Raw genomic sequence first — 20,635 nt, 5'->3', positions numbered from 1 at the left:
GGTATGTGTAGACTCCATCTTGGGCTAAAAAGTGACTTCTGGCAAAGAGCAGCTGTCTTATTCTTGCTATCCAAGGATTCCAACATGCTAACACTTTACGCAGATATACTTTGCACTTTCCAAAGAACTTTCTCATTTAATTTTTCACAACATTTCCAAGTTGGCATTTATTTCAGCACTTTTAGAATCTGTAATTTCCCTACTGTATATATTCCCTCCACTGGTGCAGATCACAGCCCCTTTAGTAGATTATCTTTGTGAACTGTCATGGCCCAGAAAATTTATCACTCAGTGACCATCCTTCTGATGAGAAGCTCCTAAATTAGCCAGATTGGTCTTCAGATGACAATGTCATAGCCCTGATGCATCTTGGTAGGATCTTCCAGAACTTCAGTTTCACTGGCATAGATTTTCAGAACATTGGGTCATTTCCATGTCATGATGAGGCGTCAGAGGAGGACTATGGTGGAGCACCAAGTAGGTAACACAAGTGTTATCATGTCCATTTTATAATGTGGAAATTGAGGCTGGGAGAGGTTATGATTCACCCAATATATCACCTCCTCTTAGTCACAAAACTAGACCTTAGGCTCTGCATTCTAAATCTAGGGCTCTTCATGATACCAGATGATTTGTTGTTTCAGAGAGCCTTTGAGGTTGGATTAACTCAGGTGTAAGATAAGGTAGAGGCAGAAAGGACATCAAAAAGGATGAAGGAAGATCTCACTGTCAGTCATGAACGTTACAGTCACTGTAATCCAGTATAATTTGTGAAGGAGAAAAATGATGATGAGCATTCTACTCTAGTTGGAATCTCTGACTTGTAGCTCTCTGGGAGCTAAGCCCTTCCCACCAGTCCTCAGGTCTGTCTCAGCATTTTCAGTTGGCAGAAACTCTATTGTGTCCCCAGCACTTTTTGTCACTTACACCCATGGTTGTTATGACAGAGAAGAGCCTGTAGGCAGTAAATGATTTAATTAAGTTGCATTCATAATGCCCCAGCCTGACTTCATTTTATTTATATATGCACAGCTATTTACTGCAAATTTAAGCAGCCCTTGATGTAACACTGGGCACAAAACCTGGGTCTAAACAGTATATCTAAGGGTGCTCTGGTGAGTGTGTCTAATATTGTGTAAATGGGTCAGCATGTATGTGAATATGGGTTAATATGTGAGTGTTTATGAATGAACACGTGTTAGTATTAGCCTGTGTTAACATGTGATTCTGCGTATGGATTAGCATGTGTACGTTAGCATGAGTATGAGTGAATGTTTAATTACAAATGAGAAGCCAAAAAGTGTAGGGAATGAAATGCTGAGGTTAAAGTAGGAAAGATCAAGTTTAGATCCCATCTCACAGACTTACTGTGTGATCATGGGCAATTCGCTAAACCTTTCTGTTCTTCAGTTTCCCTATCTGTAAAATGAGGGGGATGGAACTACAGTTCTATGTGTGTATGTATTAGCATGTGAATGTCATTATGAGCCACGGTAGTATATGCTAGCATATGAATGTTAATATAGGTGTATGTGAATGTGTGTGTTAGTATACATTAGTGCATGAGTTTTAGTGCTTGTATAAATGTGCATGTTTATGCGTGAGTTTGTCTGAGTCTATGAACATCTCTGTGTGCTAAAGGACCCAGGTTTATGCTACAGGATTACCAATGTGTTTTCAGGCACTAGAATGAATTTGAGTTTTACCATCTGTGCCAGGGAAGGCATTTTTACCATAGCAAAGGAAATCTCCAGGAATGAGCAGCTGGAGGGTGAGGTCCAGAATGTGAAAGGATTTTGTGTACGAGAAGTGGGCTCTGTACATTCCCCCGAGCAATGTACTGTGGATATTTTATCCCTGTTGTTCATTCTTCACGAGTGACTTCCAGAGAAGCAGCACCTTTCTAGTCCTCCATCAGTCTACCCTATCTCCCTTTTCCTGAGTAATTTCAGTTTAAGTAGGAGGGTTGGTACTGGAATGGAAAGTCAAACTCAGAGGCATGACAAGAAACTGAACAAAGGAGGGGAGAGGAAATCATGACTTTTAAATGAAAGAGGATTGTTTACCACAGATGAGACAAAGGGGAAAGCAAGTCAGATTTTCAGCAAAGATCTCAAATATCCTCGTGAAGATGTGGCTGAAGATTTCTTTTGTTAGTAGAAACTAAGTTTATGTTGTTGTCATTCAAGCATTTCACTAATGCCATAAGGGTGCTAGGAATGTTTACTCATATGTTTCTTTTCTTATACCTGATTTTCCCTCTGTAAGGGAGAAGTCTTTTGGCTATAGGAAAATAAGGTCTTTCATTGCTCTAGGGGAATGGAGATTTCTTCTGCTTTCATTTTAACCTAATGTAATTGTGAGAGTGATAAAGTACACAATCCAATCTCTCCAACCTAGATAAACTGAGGCCTGGAAAAGACCTTAATTTAGGAAGGCCGAGGTCATCCACTGTATGCTGGGTCTTTGCTAGTCATCTTGACTTTTGTCTTGCCATTGGACTTCAATGATTCTAGAGGAGAGAGTGAGGCTGATCACTTCGTGCAGCTCTACCTCACTTAAATCCAATTCACTCTCAAGTCACCCTTGCGATGTCATTGGTCCTCTTCAAGAACAAAGGACAAATAACCACAAGTAAATGTAATGGCACTGAATCAAGGCAGTGTTAGCTAATGGAAATTGTTAAGGTTCTCAGCTCAGTTAACTTGGAGCCAAGTAAAGCTTTGGCTTTATGCAAACTAGGTTCAACCTTGTGATTCTTATGAATCATTCTGGCTCATGTCCTTACCATGTTTGCCCTGAAACCTAATAATTTGGTTGATCTGCTTTCCTTAAGATTCCCTCAAAAGACATCAAAATATATCTAGGACTCTTTAGTTGTGAGTACATGGAGTCCTCAACTCTTTTATAAGCACTCTAGATAATTTTGTCAGATACAGGCCAATCAATCAACTTTCTTCAGTCTGTAGAAAATGTAAAATAGTCAAAGGATTCACAGAAGTCCATAGACAGCCAAGACAACTCTCATTCTCTCTAGGGACCTATATAGTTCTCCAAACACAGCACCATGGTTGACATGTTTGCAGAAAAGAAATACCCAGATGACCTCTCATCTTCTGGTGAGCCATTCACTACTCCTGCCATTCCCCTAGGTATCTATGAATCCTACCAGCCCTATGATATTACCCTAATGTTCCTGTCTACCCCAAACAGGAATTTTGTGTTTGGAGTTACTAGAATCATTCACCCTTTGCCGTCACCCCTGAACAGTCTTCATAACAGTAGGCTATGTGCAAGAAGAGATCAACCAAATGATTAAGTTTCCAGGAGCAACCCTGGGTAGGAGCATGAGCCAAAGTGATTCATTAGAACCACAAGGTTGAGCCTAGATGACTGTAGTGGTGGAGGGCAAGGTCCATATTTGATACTCCTCATTGTGACTCAGGCCTTTGCTGCTCCTCTTACCACATAATTGCTCCCTCCTCTTCTGTCCTAGAGGCTCTGTCCAGAAACTCACTTTTGTCCAGGAAATTCCCCTTTCTCTCTCCTGGAGGATATGTCCAGGAACACTTGACACCCTGCCACTACCCCTGGCTGCTGCTATTTCTCAGTCACTGTGGTTTGCTCCTTTTATGGGTCCGTGTGCTTCCCCCTCTGAGAATTCTTTCAGCACTTGTCACTGCCTTTTCTTTGCTGAAATCTCTGGGACAGAGAATTCCTATCACTGCTTCTTCATGGAAGGGAGCCATGGATGGCCAGTGGCAAGCACTCTCAGACTCAGAGATTTCAGCCATGAAGGGGATTTTCCTGGGCACTGTGTAGATTCCCAGGCTTCATCTCCTGCCCCTCCTCAGGATCCAAGTTCATTCTCTGTGTGTCCATCTCTCAGTTGTGGTCTTGATATGGAAGGTCAAATAAGAAACTGTGCTTCTTTCTTTGTATATGTGGGGTGCTATGGGTATGGAACATTGCATACAGTGTCAGACTCAAATTGATGTGTTGGTTAGTTTTCCTCAGTTGATTCTATTATCCTTCTAAGTTTTGTTATAAGGGATGACTGACTAAGTAGGATAACAGAGGAGGAATGTATTCAGAAATGAAGATGACATAAAAAGAGGAGATAGAACTTTTTTTTAAAGGAACAACAATCAGAGGCAAGGGGTAAGGGTGGAGGGAGGAGGACAGATGCTTATCTGGGAGCATGAAGTGAGAAGTTACAGAGCAGCTGTGCAAAAAGTACAGGATTGGATGTGCAATTTATAAATCAATTCTAGCTAAGGAATAGTAAGAACAACTTTACTTTTTACTTCCTGGGGTACCAAACCAAGAAATAGTAAAGATAGAACAACCCATGATCTACAGGGTTGGAAAGAATCCTTTTTGCCTCTGGTCTGAGTGGCAAGGTCTGAAAGGGTAGGTCTTGACAATGGGGAAGGCCTGTAAGTTTAATACAAATATTTCTTCAATTGACTTCAGGTTTATGATGCAATGTTGACCAAACAAAGGAGCAAAATCCAAGTTTACTGAAAGCTTGGGAAAGCCTTTTTCAGAGGTCTTTATTTGAAAGGTCTGTAGAATGTCCCCAGGGCAATACACCTACACTCACTCTCCTCTTCTCTGGGACCTAATGGATGTTTGTTTATGGGTGCTCTGGGTGCCTATTGTGTGGCCACAGGTGACAATATAGCCCCTCTTTACATCTGCTCCTAAGTAGGCTTCTGGCCTTTTTGTTGCTGAGTTTATAGGGGAAGAAGGAATGGGGAATCAAATGACTTACTAAGGGTACTCCACTGCTCTGTAGAAAAATAATGAGTTTCTTTCTTATGTCCCCTTGCTTTTAATAGGATGAAAAGAATCAAATGATGACCACTAATGTGTGGGTGAAGCAGGTGAGTGTGTCAGAAGAGCTGAGCCTTTTTTCCTCCACGCATTGCCCTCTTTTCATCCTTCCCTTTTTTTCCACTTCTAACCATCTTGTTCTTTTATTGTGTTGATTCTGGGGTATATGGGTGCTTATAGGAATGGCAGGACTACAAGCTTCGCTGGGACCCGATGGACTATGAAAATGTAACCTCAATCCGCATCCCCTCAGAGCTCATTTGGAGGCCTGACATCGTTCTCTACAACAAGTGAGTTTCTTCCCTATAATGCCTCCTCTCTACTTCTCCTAGTGCCAGAGTAGGTATTTTTGTGGCTTCTGTATTTTTCCTAGGGTGTTGCATGGTGCCCTGGGCTATGCAAGAGACCTGGGTTCTTTTCCCTGTTGCATCTCTGTGTGGCCTTGGGCAAGTCATTTTCCCTCTTAGGGTCTCAATTTTCTTATTTATATAACAAAGAGATTGTCCTGGATGAGCTCTTTCAAGCTTTTCAGCTGCGTCATTCTTTGAATCTATAGGGAACAGAAAATAAATAGTCTTATGGTTCCATTGGTATAGGGAAATCTCAGGTGAAAAACTCTCTTAACAAATGAGGTTGGAGCCTTCTCTGCAACTTATAGTTGTAGAGTAGTTACTTAGAGCACTGAGAAGTTAAATAATGTAGTCAATATGTATCAGGAGCAAGACTTGAACCCACGTCTTCCTAGTTTAGAAGCCACCTCTCTATCCACTAGGGCATACTGCCTCTTTAGGTCTATGGTACTAGCAATCACTTTGTTGCAGCACATACACTTGCTACCTGTGTGACTCTGAGAAAGTCATTTAACTTCTCAAGATCTGTTTCTTCACCCATAAAATGTTGTTTCTGCTGCTGTTCAGTTATGTCTCATTCTTTGTGACCCTGTGGACCAACTATGCATGCGTTTTTCTTAGTAGATACTGGAGAGTGGTTTGCCATTTTCTTCCCCAGTTTTATGCAGGTGGGGGTTAAGTGATTCACCCAGGGTCACACAGCTAATAGGTATCTGAGGACAGATTTGAACTCTGGTCTTTCTGACTCAAGGCACAGTGCTCTATCCACTGAGCCATCCATCTGCCCGGTAAAATGACTAGATGACTAAGGTTCCTTCAAACTCTAAATCTATACTCCTTTGTAACTAACTAGGATGATCTTGAATCCAAAAGAATTTTGCAGGACTTTACTAACAGACATAAAGATGTCTTCAGAACTTGGTTATTGTGCAACATTTTGTCCCCCTCAAATACAGAGTGATTTGTATCTACTGATCTATCCTACCCCAGTTAAGTTTATCAATTAATAGAAGTGGACCTTACCTTGTGTAAAGCAAATATATGGAACCCAAATTTATATGAAGGATAAAATAGCTGGTGTTATTAGTGGAGGTTTCCCTAATGCATTTAAAATGGTATTTAATTTATTTATAATTCTTCAAATATGAAAATATATGTAAATTGAGGATGACTTGGAGCACATATTTAGACATCTCAGTTCTCCCACAGACAAATCCAAATGGCTTCAGTCTGGTTTGAAGCCCTCTCTGTCAGGTTGGGTATGAAAGGGAGATCTCAAACATAAAAGTGATTTAGAATCCTTAGCTTCCCCAAAGGGTCTGCTCAAGTGCTGTCTCTTTCACTAGGCCTTTCCTCATCCTCATAGTTTTTCTGCCCTGTACAATCCAATTACTTTATATTTTCTTTGTATGTATGCTACATTGATTTAACTGTGTTCAGCACTGCCTGTGCCCACAGGAAAATGGAAGATCCTTGAGGCTATTGTTTTTGGCCTTTTTATCCCCAGCCCCTACCCTTCCCTTGTATACAGTAGGCACTTAATAAATGCTTAATGAATTACTTTCTGAATGAATAGAAAAGATAATTTTAGACTAACTAGCAAATTACATGACATCCTCTTCTTTTGCCTCATTTGCTCTTTCTGGCTTTTTAAAGATTTATATCATTTCAATAATCAGCATGGGAATCATACTCTGAGCACGCAGTGAGTCCCATTTTCATTTCATCACACCAATTATGTTGGTCTGTTGCTGGGAAAGGAGAAGGTAGCCCCAAAGCTGCACAGAAATATGCATGGGAGAAGGTGATAAGGAGCCCCTGATGTTGGGACTGAGCTATTGCTCTCCTCAGCAGCCCTTCCTGACTCCTTCTCATTGGTTTTGAAGTCTCTCCTCCAGGGCAGAAGAAAGACACAGCTCAGCAGACTTCGGCACAAACTCCTAGCTAGCCAATTTCCCAGTAAAGAAGTTGCCTCCCTTCTGCCCAGTTTGTTCAGGGCTCCTGAGAAGTCGAGGAAAAAAAATCTGATAATTTAGAAGTCTTTTTTTCCCTTTCAGTTGGAATCTGCCTAAATTCTCTAGAGATTGACTGTTCCAAGTCTCTCCTCCCCTCCCTCCCCTTCCCTCCAGGTAACTGAGGTTTGGGCTTGTAAACAGCCAATTTCTCTCTATCTTCTGTTCCTTTCACCTTAACTCTCAGTGGTCATTTCTCAATATGTGTGAGGATGGGGAATAGTTCTTGAGGGAGAATCTGCAATGGTTATTTTCATTTTTTTCTTCTCCATATGGAAGGCACCAATTAGTCACTCTTTAGTGCGAGCTAAATCAAATGTAATGCATTTACCACCTAGATGTTAATACTCAGATTCTGGGACCCAGACCCAGCTGTCTGGGCCCAGCAGAAGTTTTCCTGCAGTGCTTACAAATAAAATAAATGGGTTTATTCCTTCCCTTCTTGTTCCTAACCATCTGTCCACAAAAGGCCCATAGTGTTCAGTCAAATACCAGGTCTAGTCTCTGAAAAGTATCCTAAGGGAATATACTTTAACTAAAAATGATTCTATTTGGTTAAGAAAGATTGGGTTTATCTATAGATTTAATGGATTTTTATATTGCCACATGAGGAAGAAACTCTATTAATATGGAATGTTATGTTATTTTACTATTATTTTAGCTGAGCTGTATTAAAGAATAGCTCTGGTCATTAAAGGATATGGAAGGTATTATTGTTGATGTTTTCCACCGCCTTATATATTGTGTGCAAACAGTGGTCTCCAAGCTGATTTGGGTTTTGGATTACCTAGATTTGGACTTTACAGGTCTACTATTTACTGCCAGGGACAGGACCATTGGGGGGGGGGATGGCAGGTTGGATCCAGAGAATATGTGTGATCAATATTCAGTTGGAGATCAAGAGTAAATTAATATTCTCAGGGAGGAATTAGGATTCTACTGGGTTTGGCTGAGCTGTAGAGATAAGCAGCTTTGGGTATCTGTAAATAGTCTCTACCAGTTCTGAGAGAACAAGGAAGTACACGAAGAGCCTGGGCTTTTCCCAAACCCTCTTTGTCACTAGGGGAACCAGAGGTGTTTAGCTGTGGACTGCTAGCCTCCTGGCTCCTCTGTAAAACTACTCTCTACAGGGATTGGTATCTATGCCAAAGTGACCATTCTCTCAATCCTCATTCTGTAGCCTAGATGGAACACAGGAAGCTCAGCAGGCATCTTGCCAGTTAGAATGAATCCTTCAGAATTGGCAACAAAGGCTGGAATCTAGCCAAATCTAGGCAAGCTGAGGCTTGAGGGGAAAATGGCAGCTTGTAGTTCTGGACACTAATTTCCAAAGAAAATGGCAGGTGATCTGTGTGGGCTTGTGTGCCGCCAGTCATAAAACTGAGTAGTCAACTCACAGTCAATTTTTTTTTAAACAAAAGGAGAAAGATGTCGTGGATAATCAAAAAGTAATTTCTATTTGGCATTGAAATTCATTCTATACCACACACACACACACACACACACACACACACACACACACACACATTCATTAAGTAACATGAAATGAGAAAAAAATTCATTCATTCAAGACAATAAGGGCTGAGGAAGATACAAAGAGGAGAAGGGAAAGGAGCAAGCATTTATTAGGAGCCTTCTATGTACTAGGTACTGTGTTTAGCGCTTTACAATATTATCTCATTTGAGCTTCACACAGCCCTGGGAGATAGGTCCTATTATGATCTCCATTTCACAGTTGAAGAAACTGAGACAGACAAAGGTTAATTGACTTGACCAGAATCACACAGCTGATGAGTATCTGAAGCTAGATTTGAACTTAAATCTTTCTGACTCCAGGCCTATTTCTCTATCTTCTGTGACACCTAGCTGCAAAAAATGAATGACTCAGTTCTTGCCCTCAACAAACTTTCAGTCTTGCAGAGGAGTTAAGATAGGCTAATATGTAACTGTAATAAAAGGTAACACGTCCCTTCAGGAGTACAAAATATATTATTTGGAATGTCAAGTATTACTAAAGAGATATCAGAAATGTGACAGCAGTTTGGAGATGGGAGAGATTACTATGGCTAGAGCAGTAGAGAAAGCTTCACCAAAACAATAGGATTTGTAACAGGACAAAAAAGGGGGAAGGTGTTGTTAACAGGCAAACTATTAACAAAGGCTTAAAAGTGGGAATATGCAATACATGTTCAGAGGAAAGTAAAGAAACCACTCAGTTAGGTGTATAGAATGTATGTAGTGAAGAGGAGAAATGAGACCAGAAAGAGAAGGTAGGGTCTGGTTTTGGAAGCTACATGGCCATGACATTTTAAATACGAAAAACAAACAAACAAACAAACAAATGAAGGAACAAACAACGAAGCCCTAAAACTAAGCAGATTTGCTTTTTAAGGATTAAAATGAGTGGTTTTCCTCTCCAATTTCTTTTAAAATAAACAGGAATTGAACTTTCCCTAATACACTGTGACCTCTTTATGCTCGAGGAGGAGGATAAGGCATACACATCAATACCATAATACAAACAACATATGACAAGCACGCAAAAGAGGTATTAACTTAGCGCTAGGTGAGGCCCAGGAGGGTGAAGTTGTTGCTAAAGGGTTGGGGTGAAATTTGAGCAGCTTTCATAGAGAAGGTAGCATTTGAACTGGGCGTTAAAGGTCTGGGAGAGGCTGTAAGGAAAGGATCAAATTCCAGAAACAGGGAATAAGAAAAGCATGGAGCTGGGAAAGTAAAAAGTATAAGTAATCTAGTTTGACTGAATCTCAGAGTATTGGAAGGAAAATATAATGAAATTCTATTCCATTCAATGAATATTTATTGAGTGCCTACTATGTATAGGACGCTAAGGGTTGACATGAAACAGTCTTTGACTTTAAAGAGCTTTTATTCTACGTTAGGTTACAAAATATACATATATAAGCTGTTGTTGTTTGTCCTTCATTCTCAAAGAGGAGCACGACATCAGGGAGGTGGTACCATGACATGCAGGTGAATTGGATTTAAGTGAGGGAAAGCTGTGCAAAGTCACTAGCCTCACTTTCTCCTCCAAAGCCATCTGACTCCAGAGGAAGCCCCCTCTTTTTTCTTCTTAAGGACCTTTGCCTTAAAGCCAAATCACTCTGATTCTCATTGATTGGCCAATAATAGGTCCCAGGACAAGTCTCAGAGTGAATGTAAATAGAAATTTTTTCTGTTTTGGCCAGAAACTGTCCCAGATTAATTTTTTTTAACCAGGTAAAGAGGCCATTTTCTGCCTCATTTCTTACTTAGCCTTAATCACCCATATAAGTAAATACAGTATAATTTGAGGTGGGAAGGAAACACTGATAAATGGGGAAAATCAAGAAAGGCTTCCATAGTAGGCAACACCTGAGCAAATCCCTGAAGAAAGTTAGGTATTCTAGGAGGCAGAGGAGATGGGAGATAGAATGTGGAGTCTAAGGAGCAGCTAATATAAGTCAAGGGACAGTAGAGTGGCACCAGTGGTGAAAATAAGCCAGCCCAATTATTGGTGGTGGTGGTGGGAGACATGAGAAAAATGTTTCACATCTGTGTAGTTCCTGTGGGTAAAATGATATATATATGGCAACAGAAAGAGCCCTGGAAAGGGCAATGGGATGTGAGTTCCATGTTTGCCACCAATGGGCAGGTCAATGAACCTCTCTAGGCCTCCTTTGCCGAAATATAAAATAAATAAATTATAGTAGAGTAGGGATTCTTTTTTTTAAAGTAAAATTTTAAAATGTCTTAAAGAAAAGAAAATTGCTCATTTACTATATACAGAAATAATTTCAGTAGACAATTCAGGACTCCTTTTGATAGTAAGTATTATAGGATGGAAGTTAAATGCTAAATTCCGAAATGCAAAATGAAAAAAGTATGAATTTGTTTGAAAACTATGAAATTGACTTATAGCAGTCCATCAAGCTCAACTAATGCTTTAAAAATGTTTTCTATAAAATTTCATTATGAGATTGTTCTCTCAAACAAAACACTATTAATTAAAATTTGTGCTTGGAAAACATGTCTTTGCTTGCATCTTCTCTTTCTTATAGCATCATAGTTATTCCAAGTTTCTCTCCTCATCCGCCTCCTAGAGAGCCATACCAATTATCAAATGATATTCTTGGAGAGGGAAAAAAAATCAATCCAACTGATCAATACATTGAAAAAGTATGAAAACATATGTAACCTGTGAACCTCTCTCTTCCACAAAGGAGTGGGTTGGAGGTGTTCTCTCATATTTCTTAAATTGAGACCTACTTGATCTTTATAGTTTTGTTACATTTACTTTTAATTTTTTGGTGTGTAGTTCTTATCATTTGCATTGTTGTGGTTATTATGCATATTGTTTTCTTGGCTTTGCTTACATGACTCTGCATTAGTTCATATAGATCTTTCCACACATCTCTGTATTTATCACACATCAGTTCTTACAGCCTAGTAATATTCCGTTATATTCATGTACCACAATTTGTTTAGCTGTTCCCTGTTGGATGAGAATCTACTTTGCTTCCAATTCTTTACTATCACTAAAACTGCTATCATCAATATATAGGGACTTTCTTCTTATCAGGGGTTTACTTCGTTTATAAACTCAATAATGGAGTCTCTGGTTCAAAGGATATGGGCCTTTAATTCCAAGTTGTTTTCCAAAATAGTTGTAACATTTCACAGCTCCACCTATCTTTCCAAAACCCTTCCACCATTGACTATTGAAATTTTGGGGGTCATTTTTGTAATTTTGCAAGGTGTGAGGTGGAATCTCAAGATTGTTTTGATTGGCATTTCTATTATTTTTAGTGATGTGGAGCATTCTTTCATATGATTGTGAATACTTTAGAATTATTCTTTAGAGAGCTGTTTGTTTCATCCTTTGACCACTTATCCATTAGGGAAAGCAATTAGCCTTATATATGTTTATTAATTGTTTACATATCTTCAGTACCCAACCCTTAGCAGAGAAATTTGATACAAATGATTTTCCTATTAAACCACATCATTTCTTTTCATAGTAGATTAATTTTGTCCGTGCAGAAGCTTTTCAGTTTCAAGTAATCAATTATCTATTTTGTCTTTTGCGATTGTCTCCATCTCTTTTTTGGTATGAATACATCTCCTACCCATATCTTTGAGAGGCGTATGATTTGTTTCTCTTTTATATTTTTCACAGCATGATCTTTAATATTAAGGTCCTATATCCATTTAAAATGTATTGTGGAATGTGGTATATCTTCTGTCGAAGTCTGATTTCTGCCAGCCTGCCTTCTAAGTTGTTCCAGCAGTTTTTTCTATTGTTTCTGATTCTCCCTTACCTAGTTTGTTCTATTGACCTGTCTAGCTGTTTTTAAACAAATACCAGATTGTTTTGATGACTGATGCTTTATAATATAGTTTGAGGCCTAAAAGTGCTGTTCTCTCTTTGTCCCTACTTCTTTTCATGATATTCTAGATCTTTTATTTTTCCAAATGAATTTTGTCATTATTTGATCAAGTTCTACAAAACACCCCTTTTGTTATTTGGTATAGCATTAAAAGTTTATATTAATTTTTGGTAGTCTCGTCATTTTTATTATATTGGCATAGCTTAACCATGAACTCTTTAAATTGTTCTTTATTTGTTTAAGGAGCACTTTGTAATTACAACTATGTAAGTCTTTTGTGCACTTTGGTAGGTTGATCTTCAGATATTTTATGCATTTTGTAGTTATTTGGAATGGTATTTTTTTATTACTGCTTTTGGTGTTTTGTTATTATCATATAGAAATGCTGTTGATCTTTATGGATTTATTTTGTAGCTTGCAACTTAACTGAAACTTTAATTGTCTCAATTAGTATCTTTGCTAATTCCCTAGGATTTTCCAGATATACCACATCAGCAAAAAGGGATAGTTTTATCTTCTCTTTATCCATCTTTATGCCTTTAAGTCTTTTTCTTTAATTATTGCTATTGCTAATATTTCCAGACCATATCAAATAATAGCAGGGAGAGTGTGCATCCTTCTTTCACTCTCATATTTATTGGAAAAGGTTCTAGCTTATCCCCATTGCATAAGCTGCTTGCTTTTGGTTTTAGACAGATACTGTTTATGATATTTTTAAAGGTCCCTCTTTATCTGTACTTCTTAGGGTTCTTAGTATAAAAGAATATTGTACTTTGTCAAAGGCTTTCTCTACATTTATTGAGATGATCGTGTTGTTTTAGATGTTTTGGTTTCTAATATGATTAATTATGTTGATTTAGGCAGCTAGTTGGTGCAGTAGATAGAGTGTTGGGCCTGCAGTGAAGAAGAACTGAGTTCAAATCCAGCCTCACCGGATTAGAGTGCTGGGTCTGGAGTCAGGAAGACTCTTCTTCCTGAGTTCAAATCTGGCCTCAGACACATATTAACTGTATGACCCTGGGCAAGTCACTTCACCCTATTTGCCTTAGTTTCCTCATCTGTCAAATAAGCTGGAGAAGGAAATGGCAAACCACTGCAGTATCTTTACCAAGAAAACCCCAAAATGGGTCATGAAGAGTCTGACACAACTGAAAAAATGACTGAACAACAACAAATTATGTTGATTCTTTTCCTAATGTTGAACTACTCTTGTAATCCTGGCATAAACCCTACTTGGTCAAAATGAATGATTTATTGGATAAATTGCTGTATTTTTCTCCAAGTAATGATTGTCCTCCTCTTCTGCCACAAACAACAGTATTATGTTCCTTCAGTTACTTTAATCTTTTTTTTTAAAGGTGGCTTTGTTCTCATTGGCTTTCTTCTTCTCATACCTGATCCCCTCTTCTTGTTTCCTTTCCCTTTAGAGTTTTGTTTTAGGTCTTTTTTCTCTCCTGCTTTTATCTGATTATATATTTCTTCCTTCTCTTTTATCATCTGTTAGACAAGTAGATCCCCTCCTTCCCTTTCCTCTGCCCCAAGTGATTTTCTAATAGTCAGAACTGGTTAGTTGAATGCTATGCTCTTTCCTTCAGATTTAGTGGAGTACTATATAGACCTTCCACTGCCCAACACATGCACACAGAGTGTCCTGTCCTGATGTCCTCTCCTACTCCCTCTGTTCCTCAGTTCTGTGGCCCAGCACCAGCACTTCAGAGCTTTGCAGTACTGGTGCTACAGAGTTGTAGCTTCCAGCAAACTTTTGCTCCTGAAGGAATGCTGCCTGACACACTGGTTATCTGTTACTACTCAAGCAGTCTGGAGCAGGAGTCTCCATGCCACTGGACAGAGGGAGGGAGGACTAGGGGGTAGGCCTGGATTTTAGTGTGAGTCTGTATGTTGGGTCATCAGGTCTGGTAGTGCAGCCTCACTGCTAGTAGCACGGGTAGTGAGAAGGGGGGTGCTGAGTGGGCTTAGGATCAGAATCAGTTCTTCATTTTTTTAAATCTTCTTTTGAATTCTAGGTGTTCTGGACCATAGAGATAGCTAAAGTTGCTTTATCTTTGGTGCATAATTTCTGTTTCAGAGAGATCAGAGAGAAGTAATGAAAATCAGAGAAAATGTCTAGTGTTCCATCTTGTTCCTCATGTGACCCAGAGAAGTTGTTCTTAATCTGGACACTATGAATTTGTTTAAAAAATATAATAGTAATTTAATATAATTTGTTTCCTTTTCAATATTTGTATTTTATTTTATGCATTTAAAAGCATTATTCAGAGTAGGAGTCCATAGGTTTCACCCAGATTGACAAAGGGGTCCATGACACAAAAAAGCTTAAGAATCCCTGGCTTAGAGGGGCTATGTGGTCTCTTTCAGCTCTAAGAACCTTCAACTCTACTGTAACAACACCTACCCTTCCCAAAAGTACCTTGAGGTGAGAAAGCAGTTCAAACCCCCGATGAGGATAAAGGGTTTTTAGTCTTTATTAGCCATCTGGTATGTCAGTCAACTTAGTTCAACCAATGGTGGGATAGGGAGTGAAACACTTAAAAAACAAAGTTAGCTTTGGAGATATTTGCTGTGAGAGTCCTATGTACCTGGGCTCCTTAGTCTGAGGAAGGAGGCATAGGAAATAAGATATAGTATCTGAATTGGAAGACACCTTAGAGAACATGTATAGTACCCTTATTTTACAGATGAAAAAACTGAAGCCCAGAAAGAAGAAGGTACCTGCTCAAGGTCAACAGGTGGTTAGTAGCAGAACCAAGATTCCTGTCTCCATGATATAGGTAGCTGAAGCATTTTCTTCCCTTCAAATGCTGGATTTGCTGAAAGAGTCAGTGTATGAAATCTTTTAAATTTTTTTTATTTTAATTTATTTATTTTTAGTTTTCAACATTCACTTCCATAAGATTTTGGGTTTTAAATTTTCTCTCCCTTGCATTCCCCCCTCCCACCCCGAGATGGCATACAACCTGATATAGGCTCTACATATACATTCATGTTAAGCATATTTTCCCATTAGTCATGATGTAAAGAATAATTAGAACTAATGGGAGGAACCATGAGAATAAAACAATAAAACAAAACACAACAGAAAAGGAGAGCAAATAGTATGCTTCCATCCACATTCAGACTCTGTATTTCTGTCTCTGGGTGTGGATAGCAATTTCCATCATGAAATTTTTAGAGTTGTCTTAGATTCTTGCATTACTGTGAAGAGCCAAGTCTATCAAAGTCAGTCATTCCAAAATGTGGCTGTTGCTGTGTACAGTGTTCTCCTGGTTCTGCTCATTTCACTCTGCATTAGTTCATGTAAGTCTTTCCAAGTTTTTTTGAATTCTATCTGCTCATCATTTCTGATAGCACAATAGTATTCCATTACATTCATATACCACAACTTGTTCAGCCATTTTCCAGTTGATGGGTATCCTCTCAATTTCTAATTCTTGGCCACCACAAAAATAGCTGCTATAAATATTTTTGTACATGTGGGTCCTTTTCCCATTTTTATGATCTCTTTGGGATACAGACCAAAGAGTGGTATTGCTAGGTCAAAGGGTATGCACAATTTTATAGCCCTTTGGGCATAGCCCTAAATTGCTCTCCAAAATGGTTAGATCATTTCACAATCCCACCAACAATGTATTAGTGTTCCAATTTTCCCACATCTTCTCCAATATTTATCATTGTCCTGTTTTGTCATGTTAGCCAATGTGATAGGTATAATGTGGTATCTCAGAGTAATTTTGATTTGCATTTCTCTAATCAATAGTGATTTAGAATATTTTCTCATATGACTATAGATGGCTTTAGTTTCTTCCTCTGAGAACTACCTGTTCATATCCTTTGACCATTTATCAATTGGGGAATGATTTGTATTCTTACAAATTTGACTTAGTTCTCTATATATTTGAGAAACGAGGCCTTTATCAGAGATACAGGTTGTAAAAATTCTTTCCCAGTTTTCTGCTTCCCTCCTAATATTTAATGCATTGGTTTTATTTGTGCAAAAACTTTTCAATTTAATGTCATCAAAATTGTTTATTTTGCATTTCATAATGTTCTCTATCTCTTGTTTGGTCATAAATCCTTCCCTTCCCCATAGGTCTGAAAGGCAAACTATTCCTTGCTTTTCTAGTTTTCTCATAGTATCAGTCTTTTTATCTAAATCATGTATCCATTTTGACTTTATCTTGGTATGGAGTGTAAGAAGTTGGTCTGTGCCCAGTTTCAGCCATACATTTTGCCAGTTTTCCTAGCAGTTTTTGCTAAATAGTGATGTCTTATCCCAGAAGCTGGAGTCTTTGGATTTATCAAATAGTAGATTAGTATAGTCATTGACTGTTGTGTTTTGCTTACCTAATCTATTCCACTGATCCACCACTCTATTTCTTAGCCAGTAGTAAGTAGTTTTAATGATTGCTGCTTTAAAATACAATTTAAGATCAGGTACAGCTAGGCCACCTTTACTTGTATTTCTTTGCATTAGTTCCTTTCATATTCTGGACTTTTTGTTCTTCCAGATGAATTTTGTTATTGTTTTTTCTAGCTCTGTAAAATAATTTTTGGTAGTTTGGTTGATGGCACTAAATAAGCAAATTAATTTAGGTAGAATTGTCATATTTATTATATTAGCTCAGCCTAACCATGAGCAACTGATATTTTCCCAATTATTTAGATATGACTTTATCTGTGTGAAAAGTGTTTTATAATTGTATTCATATAGTTCCTGGTTTTGTTTTGGCACATAGATTCCCAACTATTTTATAGTGTCTACGGTAATTTAAAATGGAATTTCTCTTTCTATCTCTTGCTTTGTTAGTAATATCTAGAAATGCCAATGATTTGTGTGGGTTTATTTTATATACTGCAACTTTGCTAAATTTGTTTATTATTTCAAGTAATTTTTTACTTGATTCTCCATGATTCTCTAGATATACCATCATATGATCTGGGAAGAGTGATACCTTTATTTCTTCTTTGCCTATTCTAATTCCTTTAATTTATTTTTCTTCTCTGATTGCTACAGCTAACATTTCTAGCACAATATCGAATAACAGTAGTGATAACAGTTATCCTTGTTTCACACACTGCCCCCTGTCTTATGGAAATGCTTCTAGTTTATCCCTATTGCATATAATGCTTACTGATGGCTTTTGATAGCTGCTATCTATCATTTTAAGGAAGACTCCATTTATTCCTGTGCTCTCTAGTGCTTTTAATAGGAATGGGTATCGTATTTTGTCAAATGCTTTTTCTGCAGCTATTAAGATAATCATATGATTTCTGTCAGTTTTGTTGTTGATATGGTCAACTATGTTGCTAGTTTTCGTAATATTGAACCACCCCTGCATTCCTGGTATAAATGCTACCTGGTCATAGTGTATTATCCTCTAGATAAGTTGTTGTATTCTCTTTGCTAATATTTTATTTAAAATTTTTGCATCTATATTCATTAGGGAAATTGGTCTATGATTTTCTTTCTCTGTTTTGGCTCTTCCTATTTGGGTATCAGCACCAAATTTGTATCATAAAAAGAATTTGGGGGGGCAGCTAGGTGGCGCAGTGGGTAGAACACCAGCCCTGGAGTCAGGAGGACCTAAGTTCAAATCTGACCTCAAATACTTAACACTAACTAAATGACCTTGGGCAAGTCACTTAACCCCATTGCCTAGCCAAAAAAAAAAAAGAATTTGGAAAGACTCCTTCTTTGCCTATTTTCCCAAATAGTTTATATAGTATTGGAATTAGTTGTTCTTTAAATGTTTGATAGAATTCTCTTGTAAATTCATTTGGCCCTAGAGACTTTTTCTTAGGGAGTTCATTGATGGCTTGTTCAATTTCTTTTTCTGAAATGGGGTTCGTTGTTTAAATATTTTATTTCTTCTTCCGTTAATCTGGGCAATTTATATTTTTGCAAATATTCATCCATTTCATTAAGATTGTCAAATTTATTGGCATACAGTTGGGCAAAATAGCTCCTAATTATTGTTTTGATTTCCTTTCCATTGGTAAGGAATTCATTTTTGATGCTGGTAATTTGGTTTTCTTCTTTCTTTTTTTTTAAATCAAATTAACCAAAGGCTTATCTATTTTACTGCATTTTCCCCCCATAAAACCAGTTCTTAGTTTTATTTATTAGTTCAATAGTTTTCTTAATTTCAATTTTTTAATCTCTCCTTTGGTTTTCAGGATTCCTAATTTGGTATTTAATAGGGGATTTTCAATTTGTTCTTTTTCTAGTTTTTTTAGTAGCATGCCCAATTCATTGATCTCTTCTTTCTCTATTTTATTCATATAAGCATTTAGAGATATAAAACTTCCCCTAAGGACTGCTTTTGCTGCATCCCATGTGTTTTGGTATGTTGTCTCATTATTATCATTCTCTTGGATGAAGTTATTGATTGTTTCTATGATTTGTTGTTTGAACCACTCATTCTTTAGGATTAAATTATTGAGCTTCCAATTAATTTTTAGTCTATCTTTCCATGGCCCTTTATTACATGTAATTTTTATTGCATCATAATCTGAAAAATACCCATTGAATATTTCTGCCTTTCTGCATTGGATTGTGAAGTTTTTGTGTAGGTGCCATGTACCACTGAGAAAAAGGTATATTCCTTTCTGTCCCCATTCAGTTTTCTCCAGGGGTCAAACATATTTAACTTTTCTAAGATTCTATTGATCTCCCTCCTTAACTTCTTTCTCATTTATTTCATGGATAGATTTATCTATTTCAGAGAGGGGGAGGTTGAGGTCCCCCACTAGTATAGTTTTGCTGTCTATTTCTTCCTGTATCTCCCTTAACTTCTCATTTAAGAATTTGGCTGCTATACCACTTGGTGCATATATGTTTAGCAATGATATTACTTCATTATCTATGGTACCTTTTAGCAGGATGTAGTTCAGCTGAAGCATAATATATTCTGCTCCAGCCTTTTACCTTTACTCTGTGTGTATCACTCTGCATCAAATGTGTTTCCTGTAGACAACATATTGTAGATTTATGGTTCTTAATCCACTCTGCCCTCCATTTCCATTTTATGGGAGAGTTCATCCCATTTACATTCACAGTTATGATTTCTATCTTTGTCTTCCTCTCCATCCTATTCCCCTCCCTCCTTGTTTATGCTTTTTTCTCTCTTTTTCCCCTTTCTCTCGCTTGTAGAGTTTTGGTTTTAAGGACCATCTCCCTCAGTCTGCCCTTTCTTCTTTTAACCTCCTCCCTTTTTTTCCCCTTTCTCCTTTCCACTTCCCATAGGGTAAGTTAGATTTCTATACCTAACTGATTGTGTTATTCCCTCTTTGAACCAAATGTGATGAGAATAAGGTTCAACAATGTTCATTTCTCTCCCTTCTTTCCTTCCACTGTATTTGGTTTTTGTGACTTTTCATGTGATAGTATTTTATCCTTGTCTGCCTCCTCCTTTCTTCTTTTCCCAGTAGAATTCCTTTTTTCCACTTATATTAGATTTTTTACCATCACATCAAAGTCACCTTAAACTATGCCCTCTAAGTATACCACTTTTTAAATGTCATAATGACATTACAATTTTTTTTATCGTGATTTTCAGGTAGTCCAATAATTTTTAAATTGTCTCTCCTGAGTCGATTTTCCAGGTCGGTTGTTTTACTGATGAGGTATTTTACATTTTCATTGATTTTTTAATTTTTTTATTTCTGTTTGACTGAGTCTTGCTCTCTCATAGAGACATTAGTTTCCATTTATCTAATTCTAGTTTTTAACAGATTGTTTTCTTCTGTTAGATTTTGTACTTCCTTCTTCAGCTGGCCAATTGTGTTTTTTAGGGACTTGTTTTCTTCAGTGTAGTCTTCTGTTAGTTTTTGTCCTTCCTTCTTCAGTTGGCCAATTGTGTTTTTTAGGGACTTGTTTTCTTCTTCAGTGTATTTTTTTTCCAACTGGCCAATTATATTTTTGAAGGACTCTTTTACCTCTCTCATTTGACTATTAAAATCCTTCTTGAGCTCTTCTAAGAAGGCTTTTTGGGCTTCAGACCAGTTCATATTCCCTTTTGTTGTTGCA

The 20,635-nt window shown here is 37.7% G+C and overlaps 1 protein-coding gene across 1 annotated transcript in view; it reads left to right on the top strand.

Moving 5' to 3' along the window:
* Window positions 1-20,635, top strand: part of CHRNA4 (cholinergic receptor nicotinic alpha 4 subunit) — a 56,711-nt gene that overhangs the window by 7,330 nt on the left and 28,746 nt on the right. Inside the window, 2 exon segments of the mRNA XM_020981575.2 lie at window positions 4,845-4,889; window positions 5,020-5,129. Of these exon segments, the coding sequence (XP_020837234.2) occupies window positions 4,845-4,889; window positions 5,020-5,129 (155 nt within the window).

Source organism: Phascolarctos cinereus, unplaced genomic scaffold (assembly GCF_003287225.1).
Source record: "Phascolarctos cinereus isolate Bilbo 61053 unplaced genomic scaffold, phaCin_HiC Scaffold_2;HRSCAF=192, whole genome shotgun sequence".
Lineage (NCBI taxonomy): Eukaryota > Metazoa > Chordata > Mammalia > Diprotodontia > Phascolarctidae > Phascolarctos > Phascolarctos cinereus.
Note: the sequence above shows the minus strand (reverse complement) of the source record. Positions and strands in the feature narration are given on the sequence as shown.